This window comes from Anguilla rostrata, chromosome 8, assembly GCF_018555375.3.
Source record: "Anguilla rostrata isolate EN2019 chromosome 8, ASM1855537v3, whole genome shotgun sequence".
NCBI classification, from domain to species: Eukaryota; Metazoa; Chordata; class Actinopteri; order Anguilliformes; family Anguillidae; genus Anguilla; species Anguilla rostrata.
The window spans coordinates 50,845,164-50,864,102 of NC_057940.1; the positions used below are offsets into that span (position 1 = coordinate 50,845,164).

Here is an 18,939-nt window from a genome sequence, read left to right on the forward strand (position 1 = left end):
CCACTGGTTCTGAAATTTAGGAATATCGCGACCCAAAATTATAAATGTAGTACCTTTCAGGGACCCATCAAATACACATACTAGCATAGCCTACTGGACTACAGACTCATTCCCGGACCCGCCTCATACACTCCCGTGACTCTTTTTTGGGTCCCGACCCATAATTTAGGAAACACAGCTCCGGTCTGTCCGTAGAAAAACGGCGAGCCGAAATCTGCCCGGCGACCTGTTCTCATAATCGATTCCTCGCGTTTCTTCGCAGCTCATTGGTCGCTCGGTCGGTTGATTGGACGCGATTGGTCAGAGCCTGCCCCTCTGTCACATTCCATTCTACTGCTACTGTGCACCAGGCTGGCCAGTGGAGGATGGGCTCCCCCTCTATAGCCGGGTTGCTCTCGAGATCAATTCCCATTGGGGAGTTTTTTCCTCATTGCCGTTTGAGTGTTTTCTCTCCACTGGGAGTTTTTTTACTTTATGGACTTGCTATTTGGAGGTTCAGGCCTGTTGTTTGCTCTGTTAGCTCTGTTTGCTCCGTTTCTTGCCTTGCTACTCTGTAAAGCGTCTTTGTGACAGTTCTCTGTAAAAAAAAAACTGCTAAAAAGTGCTACGCAAACAAAATTGAACTGAACTGGAGCCGAATTGTCTCGCAGCTTGCGCAGGGAGGGCTACACGGTGCAGGTGAACGTGAACGACTACCTGGACATCTACTGCCCGCACTACAACGACAGCCGGCGGGGCTTCAGCGAGCAGTACGTCCTCTACATGGTCACCTACCGCGGCTACCGCACCTGCGACCACCGCCTGGGCTCCAAGCGCTGGGAGTGCAACCGGCCGTACGCCCCGCACGCGCCCATCAAGTTCTCCGAGAAGTTCCAGCGGTACAGCGCCTTCTCGCTGGGCTACGAGTTCAACGTGGGACAGGACTACTACTACATCTGTGAGTTACAGTGAGCGCTTACTCTCCTACACTACTACATCTGTGAGTTACAGTGAGCGCTTACTCTCCTACACTACTACATCTGTGAGTTACAGTGAGCGCTTACTCTCCTACACTACTACATCTGTGAGTTACAGTGAGCGCTTACTCTCCTACACTACTACATCTGTGAGTTACAGTGAGCGCTTACTCTCCTACACTACTACATCTGTGAGTTACAGTGAGCGCTTACTCTCCTACACTACTACATCTGTGAGTGCCTCCGGGGAACCTCTGCCACCTCTCGCTGCGTCTCCGCTGTGGGGTCAGCTGTGTGTATTAGTGTAGTGCACTCCTATATATCAGTATCACTGTAGTACACTGATACAGTTATGCAGTGTAGTACTATATCTGAGTATCGCTGTAGTACACTGATACAGTTATGCAGTGTAGTACTATATCTGAGTATCGCTGTAGTCCACTGATACAGTTATGCAGTGTAGTACTATATCTGAGTATCGCTGTAGTACACTGATACAGTTATGCAGTGTAGTACTATATCTGAGTATCGCTGTAGTACACTGATACAGTTATGCAGTGTAGTACTATATCTGAGTATCGCTGTAGTACACTGATACAGTTATGCAGTGTAGTACTATATCTGAGTATCGCTGTAGTACACTGATACAGTTATGCAGTGTAGTACTATATCTGAGTATCGCTGTAGTACACTGATACAGTTATGCAGTGTAGTACTATATCTGAGTATCGCTGTAGTACACTGATACAGTTATGCAGTGTAGTACTATATCTGAGTATCGCTGTAATACACTGATACAGTTATGCAGTGTTGTACTATATCTATGTGTATCGCTGTAGTACACTGATACAGTTATGCAGTGTAGTACTATATCTGTGTGTATCACTGTAGTACACTGATACAGTTATGCAGTGTAGTACTATATCTGAGTATCGCTGTAGTACACTGATACAGTTATGCAGTGTAGTACTATATCTATGTGTGTCACTGTAGTACACTGATACAGTTATGCAGTGTAGTACTATATCTGAGTATCGCTGTAGTACACTGATACAGTTATGCAGTGTAGTACTATATCTGAGTATCGCTGTAGTACACTGATACAGTTATGCAGTGTAGTACTATATCTATGTGTATCACTGTAGTACACTGATACAGTTATGCAGTGTAGTACTATATCTGAGTATCGTTGTAGTCCACTAATTAAGTTGAGCAGTGTAGTACTATATCTGAGTATCGCTGTAGTACACTGATACAGTAAAGCAGTGTAGTATTATATTTATGTGTATCACTGTAATACACTGACACAGTTAAGCAGTGCAGTACTATATCTATGTGTATCACTGTAGTGCACTGATACAGTTATGCAGTGTAGTACTATATCTGAGTATCGCTGTAGTACACTGATACAGTTATGCAGTGTAGTACTATATCTGAATACCACTATAGTACACCGATACTGTTAAGCAGTGTTGTACTTTATCTGACTATCACTGTAGTACACTGATACAATTACACAGTATGCTGCTACATCCAGTAGTTTCTCTGGGGTACACAGGTACTTAATACAATTTAGTTCAATTGTCGTACAATTATTGAAACACAATGTCATATATCCATCGATAAAATACACTCTCACATCTCTGAGTATGTCTGTAGAGCACGGATCCCCATTTGAGTATCCCCACAGTACACTGATAAATGCGTAAGTAGCGCTGTGCCACACTGGGAGTACATCTGGAGCGGAGATGTCCAGTGTCATCTCACAGTCTACGTGGCTGCAGGCTGCTGATCTGGTGCCGCACCGAGACGCCCGATTCGATCTAATCAGCGAGCGGCGGGTTTTGGGGTGCGGGCCCCACGGTTCGTTAAATCGGGAGTTTGAGCCCCGCGCTGGAGGGAAACCGCCACGTCCGCGCAGGCCCTGCCCAGATAAGAGGGGACAGGCCCGATAAAAACCACGCGGATAAATCTATGCGCGCCAGCGCGAGAGCTACTCATTCATTTGAAATGTACGTGATCACATGCATAAAATCCCACGTGATAGGCTGTTGGGATTTTAAGGTTATTAATCTGATTGGCTCCACGTTACCTGAGTGTTAGATCTGTGGGTAGTGCAGTAGTCACGCTACTTCGGAATGCTAATGGAACAGCTGTGTTTGACTGGTACTCGCAGTCCATAGTCCTGCGTAAGGAAACAGGGAAAAACTGTCACATCTGCCACATCGTCACTGCCAATCGCTGCGGTTTGCTAATATTCCGTCTGCTTGAGTCCCCTGGATATGACATCACCGGCGCCGCTTCTCCACGACTTCCTCTCCGCTAACGGGGCTGATGCTATGGAGCCCGGCGGCCAGTAGGTGGCGCGTAGCTGACGTGTGTTTGTTTGTTGTCTTTGCAGCCACGCCCACCCATCACCATGGCCACAGCTGCCTGAGACTGAGGGTGTACGTCTGCTGCTCGGCCAGTGAGTGCCCCCCCGTCGCTCTCTTCCTCCGTTCATCCCTCGCTCCATCTCTCCGTCCTCTCGTCCTCTCCCTGTCCCTCTCTCTCTCTCTCCCCTGTGTCTCTCTCACCACCCTGTCTGCGTGGTGGCCACTTAGATTCAGCACTGTGGAGAGTCATTCTTTCTTTCTTTTTCTGTCCTTTTTTCTATCTTCAGTATCCCTCCCTTCCTCCTGGCTGCTCTCCTTTCCTTCTCCGACCCCCCCTCCCCTCCCCGGCATGTATGTTCTCAGCCTGTTCGTCCGCTGCAGAATTCGGTAAGCTCGGCTGGAACGTGCCGTTTAACAAGAGTTCAGGTTGCAGCGTTCAGCTCCAGATCAGGAGGCCGGTCACTGTGTTCAGGAGACTGGTCCCTGTGTGCAGTGCTCCATGATGCGCTGGGATAGATTGTGTTCAGTAACTCAGGCTAGGATACATTGTGTTTGGTCAGCCGGTTTAGACTGTGTTCAGTAGTTTATATCAATACACACTCTGTTAATTACTTCACTGTGTTAATGAATTCCCCGCGCTGTGTTCAGTAACACATGCTGAAATATGGTGGACCTGGATGGTACACCCTGTGTTGAGTATCCGATGCTGGTGTACACCCGTGTTAGGAAGGGCAGGACGCTAATATGCATTGTGTTCATGGATTAATGTTGGGTTACACTGTGTGAAGTAAGCTTCCAGGTACACTGTGCACTGTGTTCAGAAACTCAGTACACACTGTGTTAAAGAGGCCCGTTCCCGTGTTCAGTGACCTGTGCGGTGCAGGGCAGCGATCGGTGTTCAGTGACCCCGTTCCGCGTTCGGCGTTCCTGGCCTGGCTCGAGGCAGCGGGAGGGGCTGGGGTCACCTGCAGGTGATCCGTCCCGGGCGCTAGCCAACCGTTACCACGGCGATGCGCGTCAGACTCTCTCTCTCTCTCTCTCTACAGCGCTCTTCTCAGCCACTCTGCCTGTGCAGCCCCCCTGCCCCCCCCCCCTTCCTGTTCTAGTGTTAATCCACCCCTCTGGCAGGCCAGTCAGGGACTGTGTACAGGCTGTGTCTGCCCCCCTCTTTCTGTGCCAGTCAGTCTGTGTGAGTGCACACCTGTCAGACTCAGCGATGCTGAGCCAGTCTACCACCGCTGCATGTTTTATTAACCTGCTTCCTGTCTGCGAGAGCCGCGACTCCCTCCCCCCCTTCTCCCTCTCTCCCTCCCTCCCACCCTCCCCTCTCCCCCTCCTTTCTCCCTCTCTTCCTCCCTCCCTCCCCTCTCCCCCTCCTTTCTCCCTCTATTCCTCCCTCCCTCCCCTCTCCCCCTCCTTTCTCCCTCTATTCCTCCCTCCATCCCTCCCCTCTCCCCCTCCTTTCTCCTCTTCCTCCCTCCCCTCTTTTCTCTACTCCCCCCCTCTCTCTTCTTCCCTCTCTCTTTCTCTGCCTTCCTCCCACTCTCTTTCTCTCTCTCTCTCCCTCTCAGTTTTGATCCATTTTGATCCCCATTCAGTTTCTGTGTTCCTGTGTGCTCTGTGTTATTTCTCAGTCTCTGTGCGCTCTGTGTTAATCGAGCGCTCTGTGTTAATTGGGCACCCTGGCCAGTTAACCCGTCTCTGTGTCTCCCAGCCTCCCACACAGTAGACGATCCCCACCCCACCCCGTCCGACTACACTCTCAGGCCCAACATCAAAATACACGACATCGGTGAGTGCCCCCTTCTCCCTTTCCCGAAAAACAAAACAAAACAAAAAACAACCGCTCTCCCTCACTTTCTCCATCTCGCTCACTCCCTCTCATCTTTTCTGTCCCATCTCCAGCCGCTCCTTTGAGCAGCGTCACTTCAGAAGGAACACTAGGACCAGAGACATTAAGGCCATTTAATATCACCACAACGCGCGATGCTAAATTCATGCTAACCCCCCCCCCCTCTCTTTCTGAGTCTCAGATCAGTCATATTTCCTGTGTGTAGTTCATAACGCCGGGGTTTCTGTTCTCGGAGTTTTCCGTGTTTCCTGGGAGCGTCCCTCCGTCTGTCTGTCCGTCTGTCCCTGTCCTCGGAACATCTTGCCACCCAGCGGCGCACGGAAGCCCCCGGAACATTCCGTCTGCGCCTTATCGCTGGGGCGCAGTCATTCAGACCGCACGGTCGCTAAACGCTATAAATCACTGCGTCCTCGCCCAACTTTCCTCTCCCCCTCTCTCTCTCTCCCTTCCTCTCTCTCCCTCCCTCCCTCTCTCTCCCTCTCTCCCCTCCTCCCTCCTCTCCTCTCCTCTCTCTCCCTCCTCCTCCTCCTCTCCCTCCCTCCTTCTCTCTCTCCCTCTCCCTCCTACTCCCTCCTCTCTCCCTCCCTCCCTCTCCCTCCCCTCTCTCTCCTCCCTCCCTCCCTCTCTCTCCCTGTCTCTCCTCCCCCTCTCCCTCTCTCCCTGGTGAGCTCCCTCCTTTGGAGGCTCCACGGGGGCACGTGTAATCGCTCGGCTGAGAGAAAGCACTGCTCTCTGCGTCTCGCTGGGCGTCTGTAGCAAGCCGTGTTATCGCCTTTCTTTTTTCCCCCTCAGTCTCCCTCTCTCTCTCTCTCTCTCTCTCCCTCTTTCTCTCTCTAAGAACCGCGGGCCCACTTACAGCTCTCTCTCGGCCCGCCTCCAATCAGTTTGATGTTCTCAGCGTGGGGTCTCGTCCCCCCCCCAGCGTTAAACACGACCTCACACCCGTATGCCCCCCCACCCCCCTCCCCAGGACGATGGCAAGTTGGATCCGGGACAGCCACCCCCCCCCCCCACCCAACCAGCCCCGCCCCACTCTCGAAAAACCAAACGCATCTAGCGTCCCGTGCGAAGAGGACAGCGTGGACAAGGTCCTTCTACGGGGACGGCAGAGAAACGGCTGGCATACAGGGTCACGGCCCGCCATTCAGCCGAACCGGCTCTCAGACCGGCCCGCCCACGCGCGCTGCCCTGGCCCGGCCTGCGGCGCGGAGGCACTTAGCGAGCAGCGTTAGCGGGAGAGGAAATGTTCTCAGGTCGTCGCGGGCGGGCTAACGGGCTAAACGCGGTGGTAGACGCGTGCGAGGGAACCAAAAGCCTGAAGTGTGGGTGAACGCTGGCAGGGTTTCCGGGCCCCGCTCTGGGGCCCCGCTGCCCTTTTCGGCCCCCCGGGAGCCGTCGCGTATTGGCGGTACGTTAATGCGTTCTTATTAAAGTCGGCAAGACCCTCCCAACCCTGCCATGAATGTGTTTGACAGGAGCAGAGCGGGCGACTGATAAAGTTTTTCTTCTCTGTACCCATGGTTACCTTCAGAAGTCCAGGAAGTCAACTGACTTGTGAGCTGAAGTGTTCTGGAGGTCATCAGAGCGACCCAAGGCCCAGGATCTTGAAGCATTGGTCATTTGGGCAGGACTACATTTCCCAAGATGCCCTATATCAACAATATGTCCAACTCTTTTTCCTAACGTTGGAAACGCTAGTACTGCTGTTGTCATGTTCTTTCTCAGAGAACGTGACCAGTATTGCTAGCATAGCGCGGTCTGTCTTCAGTTTTCAGTTTCAGTTTACAGCACAGCTGAGAAGTAAGCATCCCACCCTCTCTGACTTGGCCTCTCTTGTCTCCTATGACACCATTTCTACAGTGAAAATATCACCTGACCCCCAAAATGAATCATAAAGAAGCAGAAGCATTTGTGATTTTCAAAAACAAAAATGGTGGCCTTTACACACTGTCCATTGACAGTCCCGCTCTGCTCCAGCTTTGTCCCTGTGTTGTTGAATGGAAAGTTCTAGCAACTGAAACTCCTTAATCGTTTAGCAGTTTAAATGGTGATCCAAACCCTTCTAAATAAACAATCTCCGTGTTAAAGATATTACTCTGTAAACGATATGATGAACGTACAAGTTTATTAACACGTGCGGTCAATTCTACCGCACGTTTTTCCATTTTTAATGTATTTAAGACTTTTATTTCTCAAACCGACCACCGCTCCTGAACCTGGTGACCACAGCGAGCGAGCCACTGCAGAGCTCGTAGACCCGCTGAGCGTACACGTCCGCCTGCATCACGTACGTGTGCCCCTATTTTTATACAGTCTACGGTGTGCCCCCGTAGACTGTATAAGACAGACAGACAGCCGGCCAAAGACCTGTCTCCATAGCCATTCTGACATGCAACGGGATGCCAGCCATACAGCTGAGTCAGATTTTGTTCTCCAGGCAGGAGGACCCCCCCACCCCCCCAGATAAACCCCCATATGAGTAGTCAGAGGTCTGGTATCGTCCTGCACCAGTGTGTTCCTCTGTGTCCCACCCCATCAGTAGTTTAACCTCTAAAGTTCCCATCAGAGTGGGTCAGGGTAGGCCACGACCCCAAACCCTGTGTGTTCTCCCTCAGTCAGAGTATCTTCCTCAGTCAGTGTGTCCCTCAGTCAGTGTGTTCCTCAGTCAGTGTTTCCCTTAGTCAGTGTGTCTCTCATGTCTGTGCATGTACCTGCACCATCTCTCCATCTCTTTTTCCCTTTGTCGCGTAACCTTTCCATCTTTCTCTCCCCATCCTCTTCCTGCTACCGCCCTCTTCATTTCTCCTCATCCCCAGCCAGCCTCTCTCCCTTTCTCCTTGCCTCTTTTCATGTCTCTCTGTTTCTGTCCTTGGGTGTTTTGTGGTTCAGACACTATGTGCAGGGGGAACTCCTCTTCCTCTGTCATGGTAGAGTGAATGTAACAGGGTGTCACATTTTACGCCCAGTACTAAGGTTTGTGCTCTCTCTCTCGCTCTCTTGCCCTCTCTCCTCTCTCTCTGTCTCGCTCCCTCCCACCTGTCTCTCTCTCTCTCGCCCTCCCTCTTCTCTCTCTCACTCTCTCTCTCTCTCAAATTCAGTGCTTTATTGGCATGACATATTTTCAGATACCTATTGCCAAAGTGTATTAATCAACAACAACAATGATGATAAGAACAACAACAATAAATATGAGGATGAAAATAACAGACATAAAATGCTTATTAGTGTATAATATCTCTCTCTCTCTGTCCCTCTCTCTCCCAGACGAGTTTAACCCCGAAATCCCCAAACTGGAGAAGAGCATCAGCGGCAGTAGCCCCTCCCATGACCGCCTGCTGCTCACCGTCGCCGCGCTCTTCCTGGCCGCCCTCTCGGTCTCCTAGCAACCACCGCCGCGACGACGTCACGCCGACAGCCCGCAGCCGGCCCACGGGAGAGCTCGGCCGGAGGGAGAGGCCTCGGGTACGAACGGAGGGTTGCTGGGGTGGGTGTGGGGGGGAGGGGGGTGGTGGAGAGAAGGGAGGACAGAGACTGGACCGGAAGATTTCGGAGGAGCGCGGCGCGTCCGATGCCTCGCGCTGTCCCAGTGGGGCGCACCCCGGGGGCGCTCGAACCCGGACCCGGGACGAACGACGACCCGGAAACGGGCGGAGAGAGAGGGAAAGAACGAACAAATGAGCTGAACTGCCTCTGACTGCAGAAATGCAGAAACAGAAACGCGCTGCCCTTGCCGCTAGTACACGCTAACCGCCGGTGCCAGCCCTGGCGTGTGCCACGCGCGCCCTGGGACGTGTGTAATTCCCGTATGTCTACGTCTCAGCGTCACAGGCAAACGGAATGGTGCGGCGCGCATCGCGCGTGTGAGGAAATGCACAAGTGCTCGTTACACGTGTGCGTGAACCCTGCTTTCTGCGTTGTCGCGAGGAACAGGCGTGTCGGACACGTGACGCACGCGTTGGGGATGCAACGGGGCACGGGCTGGAACACGCCAGCCCTGTGACCATCCGCTGCAGAAGCTGCGCTCCGAACCGGACTTCTGTGTGTCATTTAAACTCAATTAGAACACGACGCAGTGCTGGAGGAGGACTCCGCCGGTCCTATCTGGACCGGAACTGGACCAGAACCGCACTGAACCGGACCAGGATTGACTGCCCATTGCTGCCCTAAGGTTTTTGAATTCACAGGGGAGCAGCGGCGACAAACTACGGACAAAGTTTACCATAGAAACTTTGGTTTTCGGACGAGTCCTACGGAGACTCGATTACAGTCGAGAGTGTGCTGGCTACGCGTTGCCATGGAGAACTGCCGAGCCTTCATTCACCTGGGTTTACAGTAGCGTAGCCTAGCCACACCGTGGCGACTTATCAGCTCAGCTGTAACTGTCCGGGTGTGCCGGAACGGCTGTAGGTTTTTTTTTATTATTATTATTATTTATTTATTTGTAAACTGGTATGAATGTACAGAGTGGCACTGGTTGCTAGGGGTTACAGTTTATTCCGTCCGCGGAAATCCTCAAGCCGGGCAAACGACGCAGTCGTCTGTTTGAACCGCTGGGCGTGGCACTGAAGCATCGGGCTGTGCCTCCCACCTACCATTTGAACCCGCAACCCCCTGGCCTCGTACCCACGGTATCACGTGCGGCTCCCCAGCAGCTCTCTAGTTTACGTCACAAAACAGCATTCCGTGCTCCATACTGTAAATACAACACACTTTTTTACCTTTTTTTTTTTTTTGGGCTGAACACATTTTACCCCTCATAACTTATCCAAAACGTATCCAGTCAGGCAGAAAAACAGTATTGTAAATGGACCTACACCCCCCACTGTACGCAAACTAACCGCTCGCGAGCGTCACAGTGAGTTTTCCCCCAGACGGCCTGCCCCGGCAGCCGCAGGGCAACTCTTTTGAGTTTTTTTTTTTTTTTTTTTTTTTCCAGGAAGTCACGGTGCCTCGTCAAGAGAATTCCACTTTCGTCATCCTGTTTGCGCTGATTGCGTGCTGAGTAAAACCCTCAAGTCACTGAGGTACCATCTCACATACCTCACACGCCTGCTGATGAAATGAGAGATATCCTGACGGAATGTCCCTGAAGTGGTTCGCGCATCTTGATCAAAGATTGAACAGTCAGACGAGTCTCCCCCAGCTGGGATTCCACTAAGCATCCTCCAGGTTACAAGTGCAGTTATCACTGCAGCGAATGGGACCACACAAAGCATTTTCCATTTTTATATTTCACCGGGTGTTCGTTTTCACGATTATCGTAATATGAATATAATCGCCTCTTTCATTTCCCCAGAACTAAGTGTCCGTGCTCAGCGTATCCGTTGCGGAGACTTCATTGGCCGTGTGACCATTTAAAATGCATTTCCAGATGGAGGCCGAAGTGTGAGGTCACTGAAAGTGCTTTGTTTGCATTTATTAAATCCCCGATTAACAAAACCCTCTCGCTTCGGTTGGCCGCGCCGAACCCCGCGAACCTCGATTTCCATCCGGGGAGCTGACTGCCCGCGACGTCTCGCGGTGCGATCGACAGGCCGGCCCAGCAGGTGCGTACGGCCTAGGGCTGGGCCCCGATCAACAGACCTCCGCGGCTCACCCTTTAAAGGCAATGTGCCGCGATGTCATTATTCACATGGTGGTTGTCTGTTAGCTTCACGGACGGCCTTGTCTGGAGCGCGTGGACTGAGTTTTGTACTCTGCCCGTTTGTACAACTGGGCGTCCAGCTCATGCGCACTGAGGAAGGGTAGTCTATGAGGGCCGTGCCTGGGGTCCAAGCTTGGGTTCTTATAAACACGCACCTCACGTGCTGCCACATTGCACTGCTAACCAGGACCCTGAGGTGGAAAATCCAGGTTCAGAAAGAAAAAAGTCCTCCCCGGTGTTTTGTTCCAGTCACCTGGATTTGCCAATTAGCACATTTCTTCAGCCAGGAGGTAGAACTAATTAGTGAAATCAGCTGGCTGAGTTCATGGGTGGAAGAAACACACGGCAGGACTTTTACTTTCTGACCCCTGCACCTTTCAGATCTGCCTAGGACAACTAGTAGCTAGCCAATGAAATGGTGTGTTAGAACCAGCCCATGTGCCTAATTTTTAATTTTGTTCGACCAGATGGAAGCTTCTCTGGTTCCACCTTGAATTAACAGATTGTGACTCCCTTCCCTCTCTCCCCCCCCAATCTGTGAGGATGAAACTGAGAAAGCATAGATTATCCATGCATATTCAGTGAATGGCCAAGTGCAATGTTTTTTTTTAAGTGATATTGTAATTTGTCATTGTTTGATTTCTCAGAACCCCTAACTTGTTGTTGCATCCTGTTCAACCAGAAGGATACCAGCAGAGTGGAAGTGCCTGCCCCCAGTGGCAGCTTGTGGAATTGCAGGCTGGGATTGGGGGTGTGAGGGGAATTCAAAATAGACTCGCTGGGTCCCCTTTTAGCAAAGCACAGACACACACACACTCGCATATACACACACACCAACACACAGTTTTTTATATCTTCGTATAGATTTTTCAAAATGTTGCTCAGAATTTTCTTTGGTGCAGCAACAGAACTGTGACTGCGGCTCTTTGTCATACATCATGGTTTGTTTGTTTTTTTTTTTGTTTCTTTGTCGACTCTTGAAAAGTTTCAGCCAAGCCTTAGCGTCACACTTGGACGTTTTCCAGCAAATATTAAACGGACGTAGCGGTGCCCAATGCGATTTGAGACCGAATAAACTCAAGTCATTTCAATGCATCAAAATATCGGAAAAATGCTTCAGTGGTGAAAAAAACAATGTGTGATTGACATAATGCTTTGATGCAGTGTGATTAATTCTAAAATATGCTGATTTGAGGGATTGTAAAAGCTGCAAAGGTAACAAGCATGTTACTGTGGTACAATTACTGTATGATAGCAACTTGTTAACAGTGGAAATGCTTTACTGTACTATATTTTAATATTGTGCCAGAGTTAACTATGCTTTACTATATCATGTGATAGCGTGCCATGGTAGAGGTGTAAAAGTGACCATGTTTCTTCTTAGAGTGGGCGTGTCCAGTCTTATCCGAAAAGGGCCGGCGTGGGTGCAGGTGTTGTGGTTTAGCCCAGCGCTGTGACACCTGATTCGCTACTTAACTAATCGCGGTTTTCAGTGAAGACCTTGACAAGTACAATCAGGTGCCTTAGAGCTGGGCTAGAACAAGAACCTGCACCCACGCCAGCCCTTTCCGGATAAGACTGGACACCCGTGTTTTAGATCACAGCGCCCCCATACAGAAGGAAGAGAAATGAATTGATGTTACTGGAATGTTCTGGGAAAGGGGTTCTCAACCCTGTACGTGGAGAGTAGTAGGCTCTGCTGGTTTAGTCATTTACAGCAGGGACCTCAAACACAAGTCCTGGAGGGCCACTGTGTCTGCTGGTTTTTGGATGTGTTCCTGCACTTAAGTGGTTAATTTAAACGACTAGGTTTTTTAAAAAGTTTTTTTTTCTTCAAAATTCTAAGTCAGCGTTCTAGAACTCCTCTGAGTTCAATTACCAGTAGTGATTGTGACATCAGCATTAGAATGTTCAGTTAAGAACATTCTAATCACATATTTCTGACCTTTCAGCTTAAAGATTCATGCCACTGATTGGCTAAAGAGTCCACACGCCTTGTTTCCAAGGCCTAAAATGGCTGCTGATTGAAAGGAAATCACACCAAAAAGCAGCAGAGACTGTGGCTCTCCGGGACTGTAGTTGGAGACCCGTGATTTCATTTATTGGATCTGGATGGGTCACTGATTTTAAGTCGAGGACAAAGGCAGGCAAACCTTGTGGCTCTTCAGGACCCGGATTGCTGACCACTGTTCCGGAATGAAAAAGAAATTTCATGGATTTTTTTTTTTTTCAAATTTGAAAATGGAGAGCAAGATTTTACTGCTCTGTATTATGTGAGAATACTATGAAGAGAGGATCAGGTGGGCATGGCGGGTGGGGGGGGCAAAGGAGGGGGGGTGGCTAGAATAGGAACTGGTGAAGAATTGATCAGGACGAAGAAATGGCTCTTCAAATATTGCACTTAAAAACCTAGACACGAGAGAGAGAGAGAACTGGTGTATTAACTGAGTGTTTACATATGTATGTTTGTACACATTTCTTTAGGTTTTTAATGTGCAAGTTTGTATTAGTATGTGTGCATGTGTGTGTGTGGGGGGAGTGGGTCTGTGTGTTTGTGTGTGCGTGTGCGTGATAGAGAGTGTGTGTGTGAGAGAGATTAAAGAGAGTAGAAGGTAAGTGGGGAAGACGGAGAGATTGTATAAGAAAGACAAAAGCATTTATTAGAGTTGGAAACAACAGAAAACAATCATGTTTACCTTTGACTGGAATGAATAAAAAATGTACATTGAACTAAGAATGGTGATTACAGAAATAAAGAACAAGCTGAAAAAATCAACTTTTAACAAAAGTAGTGTGTGTATTTATTTTTTAGGCATTACTTTTTTATGTATCCTTTGAACGATAGCCATGTCTGTAACTTACACCCTTTTTTATGCCGTAATTTTGTCCTTTTTATTCCCTGACTTTTTCTACCACTTTTCTGTATCCATGTCTGTCTCCCACCTTTCCCCCCACTCTTCTTCTTCGTGTATTTCTTACTCACACACTCACATGAAGCCATTCTCCCACTCACATCCTCTCTCTCTCTCTCTCTCTCTCTCTCTCTCTCTCTCTCTCTCTCTCTGTCAGTCTGTGTATACATCACCCCCATCTTCCCCTCCGCCTCGCTCGGAGTCTCATTCGCGCATTTGCTTAGGCTATCTCCCAGACGGACACGCGGAAACCGGACCGCGCAGAAAAAAAGGCCTATCGGATTTAGTCAGATCCGCGTCGGATGAAAGGAGGAACATGAAGAGGTTTATGCTGCTGCTGCTGCCTCCTGGCCCACTTAGAGGGAAATGGACTGTTCTCGGGCCAGCCGCGGTCAGCTAGCACCACGCTTTTATCTCCTGTTGCAGCGACGGTAATGGTTTCTCTCTCGAAGCACCTCAGTGCCATTAGCGCCATTAGCCTGGTTTCACTTTGACTGTGTCATGAGGCTAAGGCTAACAAATAAGCAGCTATATACCTCTGGAGCTCACGTCCATAAAAGTTGCAATAGTTCCCATGTAACTGGACTGTGTCATGAGGCTAACGCTAACAAATAAGCAGCTATATACCTCTGGAGCTCACGTCCATAGAAGTTGCAATAGTTCCCATGTAAGAGCAACGGCTGTATTTCACATATCCTTGTGGCGATCTTTAATTGTGAAAATGGTAATCGCCCCTGCAAATATGTAAGATGTAAAGACAAGTTTAATGAAAATTCTACAATGGGGATGGCCACCCAGCAAAACTAAGCTCACAATTAGATTTTAATTGGGTTTTCAGTGTGGATAGATAGACACTTTGATGTTGATCTCTGGTTTAGATGAGGTTTAGCATTTCTGACAAATAGTGGCCTTTTTCATGTACCATAATTGCAAAAATGGAAATTCATACCCAACACACGGGAAGAGAGGGAAAAATCTAATATGATGGGATGGCCTTGCATGAAGAAACTATAACAACCTCTATCATTGTTGGGTGCAATCCACATTTTACATCTGAATGAGGATGTGGCCCACGCGACATTTTCAGAACAGTCGGCGTTACAGTCGAGCGCGAGCTTTATCACGTGTCGTCAAGCGCCAGACGTGATTAATAACGACAGTTCAATCAATTGGTCATTAACTTTTTTATCCGGAACGGGGTCTGTATTACTATATTTCAAACGATGCGCCGTGGACCATAGCATGGCGAAGCCTAGCATTCATTTGAGTATTATACACGGAATAAATTGGATCCACGAGATTGCAGTAGATTAATTTACAGCGTCATATAGGCTTTACCGCAACGGGGACCGGAAATGTATAAGAAACCGCTGCCATCACAGTTCCAGAGTGTTGTAGGGCTAACTAAGATTATAATACAAATCACCCAATAAATCTACCCACAGCATAAGAGGAGTTAGTAAGCAAATGAGGTATGTCGTACAAAATGAATTCATGAATTCATAGGCCTGCTATATCTGTGGTGTGTGTGTATGAGAGCGAGAGAGAGAGATAGAGAGAGAGAGAGAGGGGGGGGGGGGTTATACTAACATGTGTCGATGATCAATTCTTCGCATCCTCCCGATCCAGAATTTTCTGTGTCATTAATTGCTAGGGGGCCATCTGTGTTGGAGTCTGTACGGTCGCTGCGTTTATGGTTTAGGACTCCCCCAGGCGCTATCCCCCATACGGACCAGTCACTGCAGCAGCTGCAGCTGTAGGCTCAAACCAAAGAATTTCAGTACGGGTATTAAATCACTGACTAAAAATGTCCAGTGTATGAGCTAAATATATAGGAGCGAGTTGAATAGCCTACGCTGAATCCCGGTTCAGTTATATATATATTTAAATAATTCGCCTATGTCAGTGGGCTACAAAGAAACGTACTTGACTATGTTCATGCTATTCGGGTATTTATACATTGGTTTATATACAGGTTGTGGCCTACCTCCTCATGAGTTTAAGTTTCACTCGGACAATCCAGTGCTGGACAGTAGGCTATTGCATACAAGCGATTCGTGTCGCGGGAGTACATTTCCATGACCTTTTCTAACCGCTGTAGCTTGACAGCAGTCTTTTTTACATGCAGTTATATCCACTCTAAAGTTGAAAATTTCCTCTATCAAATGAACATAACAAGAAATAAAATGCTATGCGATTACATGATCCCACCATACAGATGAACATAAAACAGAGATCTCGAGTTTTCAAATCAGTCAACGCAGAGAAGCTACAAAGAAATTTAAAATAGATGTAGGCTACAGTAGCCTAGCCTACTGTAGGCGCTCGCGCTCTCCTTATCCACGTGCGGATCCTTTTCCAGCCTCCAGATGTCACCTTTGCGTTACACAGCCACGGTGAAACAAAAGGACCACAAAATCTGTAAATTTTGTTACATAAAATCTATATAGTCACATGCAAATATGTACAAACAGATGTTGAGTAAGGGATTTAAGAGTTTCAGCTTTAAATGGGATTTTAAATACTAGGTTGTGATATAATGCAGTTGTAAAACTACATTTACGCTTGTATTTTGTCGGCTACGTGCTACCTGTACCTATGATCCAGCTGGGCTAAAGGGTCTAGAATTAAAGCGTTAAACCAACCCCATGCATTTTGTAAAGGACGATGCAACGATGTTTTGTAACGGACATTGTTAAATATCAAGTCATTTAAACTGACTGACAACTGTCAAACGTAGAAGAGGATTTACAGAATAGACAATACTTAGAGCCTGCCTTTAAACCGGTCCTACCAAAATACTCATGAGAAAGAAAGAACACGTTAAAACGGTAAAAATTACGCAACTTTCGCTAGTCTGTGAGTTGCTACAGTATGGAGAAGGTATAATTGGCCATCTTAAAGCGTTTATAAGTTTTTATGAGAAGCCGAAAAAAGCCAAAAGCACAAGAACTTTTTAACTGATGTAATCGCGAGGAAGTGGTGGCACCCAATTTTGTTTTCTTGGCTTAAATAGAGGACACATATAGAAAGGCAAGACAAATACACACCAAAATCTACTCTTACAGAGTGGTCCCTATTGGACTCGTATGTACTCTGTTAGAGTTGAATTAACTGGACATTTTTATTCTTTAAACTGTTGCCACCTTTTAAAATGTCTAAGCAAATAATAAGCAATAGTTTTTAAGATACTAATTAAAACGTAACAAAAAACTTTTTATAGGCCTAATCTTTTTTCTTCTAAGACAGACCAAGAATATCCCTGATCCTTCACAAAAAAGATAAATTGGTAAAATTCGCAGAGACTCTAAAATGCTTCAGTTTGTCTTCGGTCATTCATAATTCATATGACAACTATCTAACTGTGTAGTCCCCTATATTTATGTCTTGTTTCCCGTTTTGACTTTCGCATTGCGTAACACCGCATATTCCCAATGATAACCAAATACGTTGAGGTGGAATTTAACACATTTAAAATAGAAATGGATTAAACCAATATCTGGCACACATTGGTTGTCTACATGAGTCTTCTGTCACTGCCACAAATTTCCAGGAAACAATTAAAGTTGGTTGGAAGCAATGACTATGCTGTAATCCAGTCCCATTTATTGTGACTGACGTTTGAATCAGATTAATTTTGTTGCAACAGGTCTTCATTTTCCAGACTTCCGGGTGCTAACACTTCCTGTCCTTCTATCTATATCACTCCATCATAATCTTTATTTATCTCACCATCTGGCTCTTTCTATCACTTCATCATCCCTCTCTTGGGCCCTTTCTCAGTCCCCCCATTTTGGAGTCTACTTCATTCATCTCTTGTCTTCTGCCCCCATTCTTCTGTTTTTTGGGGAACCCCCCCACCCCCACCCATCCATTCCTCCCTCCAATCCTTGCCACATCCCACCATCTCCTGTTCTGTCACGCTCTCTCTCCCTATATTTAGCCGCAATCCTCTATTTTTCCTGCTGCATCTGTATGGGGCTCAGCAGATGGGGGTTATATTTAAACGTGCCCGCCCAAGCTCACATGGCCACAGACCTGCTGATAGGCACTCAGATACACACACACACACACGCACACACACACTCACACACATGCTCACTCAAACACACACACACACACACACACACTCACACACATGCTCACTCAAACACACACACACACACACACATACTCACTCAAACATACACACACACACACATACTCACACACACTCACACACATATTCACTCAAACATACACACACACACACATACTCACACACACACACACACACACACATACTCACTCACACTCCCTCACACACACACACACTCACACACGCACACACACACATACTCACTCACGCACATACTCACTCACACACACACTCCCTCACACACATACACACACGCACATACTCACTCACACACACACACACATACTCACACTCACTCACACACACACATACTCACACTTTCTCACACACACACACTCACTCACACAAACACACATACTCACACTCACTCACACACACACATACTCACACTCTCACACACACACATATACTCACACTCTCTCACACATACACACATACTCACTCACACACACACACACACTCATGCACTCCCTCCCTCACACACACACTCACTCTCACACACACACTCACTCACACATACACACACACTCACTCACTCACTCACATGCACACACACAAACACTTCACACATACATACACACAGACAAACACACTCACACACATTCGCTCACACTCACTCATATTCTCACACACATGCACACACACACACACTTACACACATGCAGTCACACACAAAGACCAAAGACATACACAGACACACCCACACACACACACGCACGCACACAGGCACACACAGACACAAAGACGCACACACACACACATTACACACACGCTTTCACAACCCTGTGGCTCCATTTCTTTGCGGACACACCGTTTACACACACTGAAGTCCCCCCGCCACCACCGCCCCCCACCTGGTTCACATTCCGGCACACATCTGCCTGCTGTGCCTCATGGGGGGGGGGGGGGGGTGCTCCGACATGGATTAAGAGTCGCACGAGTCGAACCCGCTAATGCGGAGTCGCTAGTGTCGCACGGTGAGACTTTCAGCGAGCTAATTGATGTCACTCCTGCCGCTCTCTGACCTTTTCAGTATGCAGTGCTCACGGTGTACGGGGCCCC

General features: G+C 48.2%; 1 protein-coding gene across 2 annotated transcripts in view; it reads left to right on the forward strand.

Moving 5' to 3' along the window:
* The window catches only part of LOC135261898 (ephrin-A3-like), a 76,157-nt gene extending 66,093 nt beyond the window's left edge, over positions 1 to 10,064 (forward strand). Inside the window, exons 2-5 of one of the 2 annotated variants that reach the window (XM_064348582.1) lie at positions 651 to 937; positions 3,358 to 3,423; positions 5,046 to 5,123; positions 8,448 to 10,064. In XM_064348582.1, coding sequence (XP_064204652.1) covers positions 651 to 937; positions 3,358 to 3,423; positions 5,046 to 5,123; positions 8,448 to 8,566 — 550 coding nt within the window. In that variant the 3' untranslated portion in view covers positions 8,567 to 10,064. The remainder of the gene's footprint in view (positions 1 to 650; positions 938 to 3,357; positions 3,424 to 5,045; positions 5,124 to 8,447) is intronic. The other variant, XM_064348583.1, reaches the window with a different exon arrangement.
* Positions 10,065 to 18,939: the final 8,875 nt, after the last annotated feature.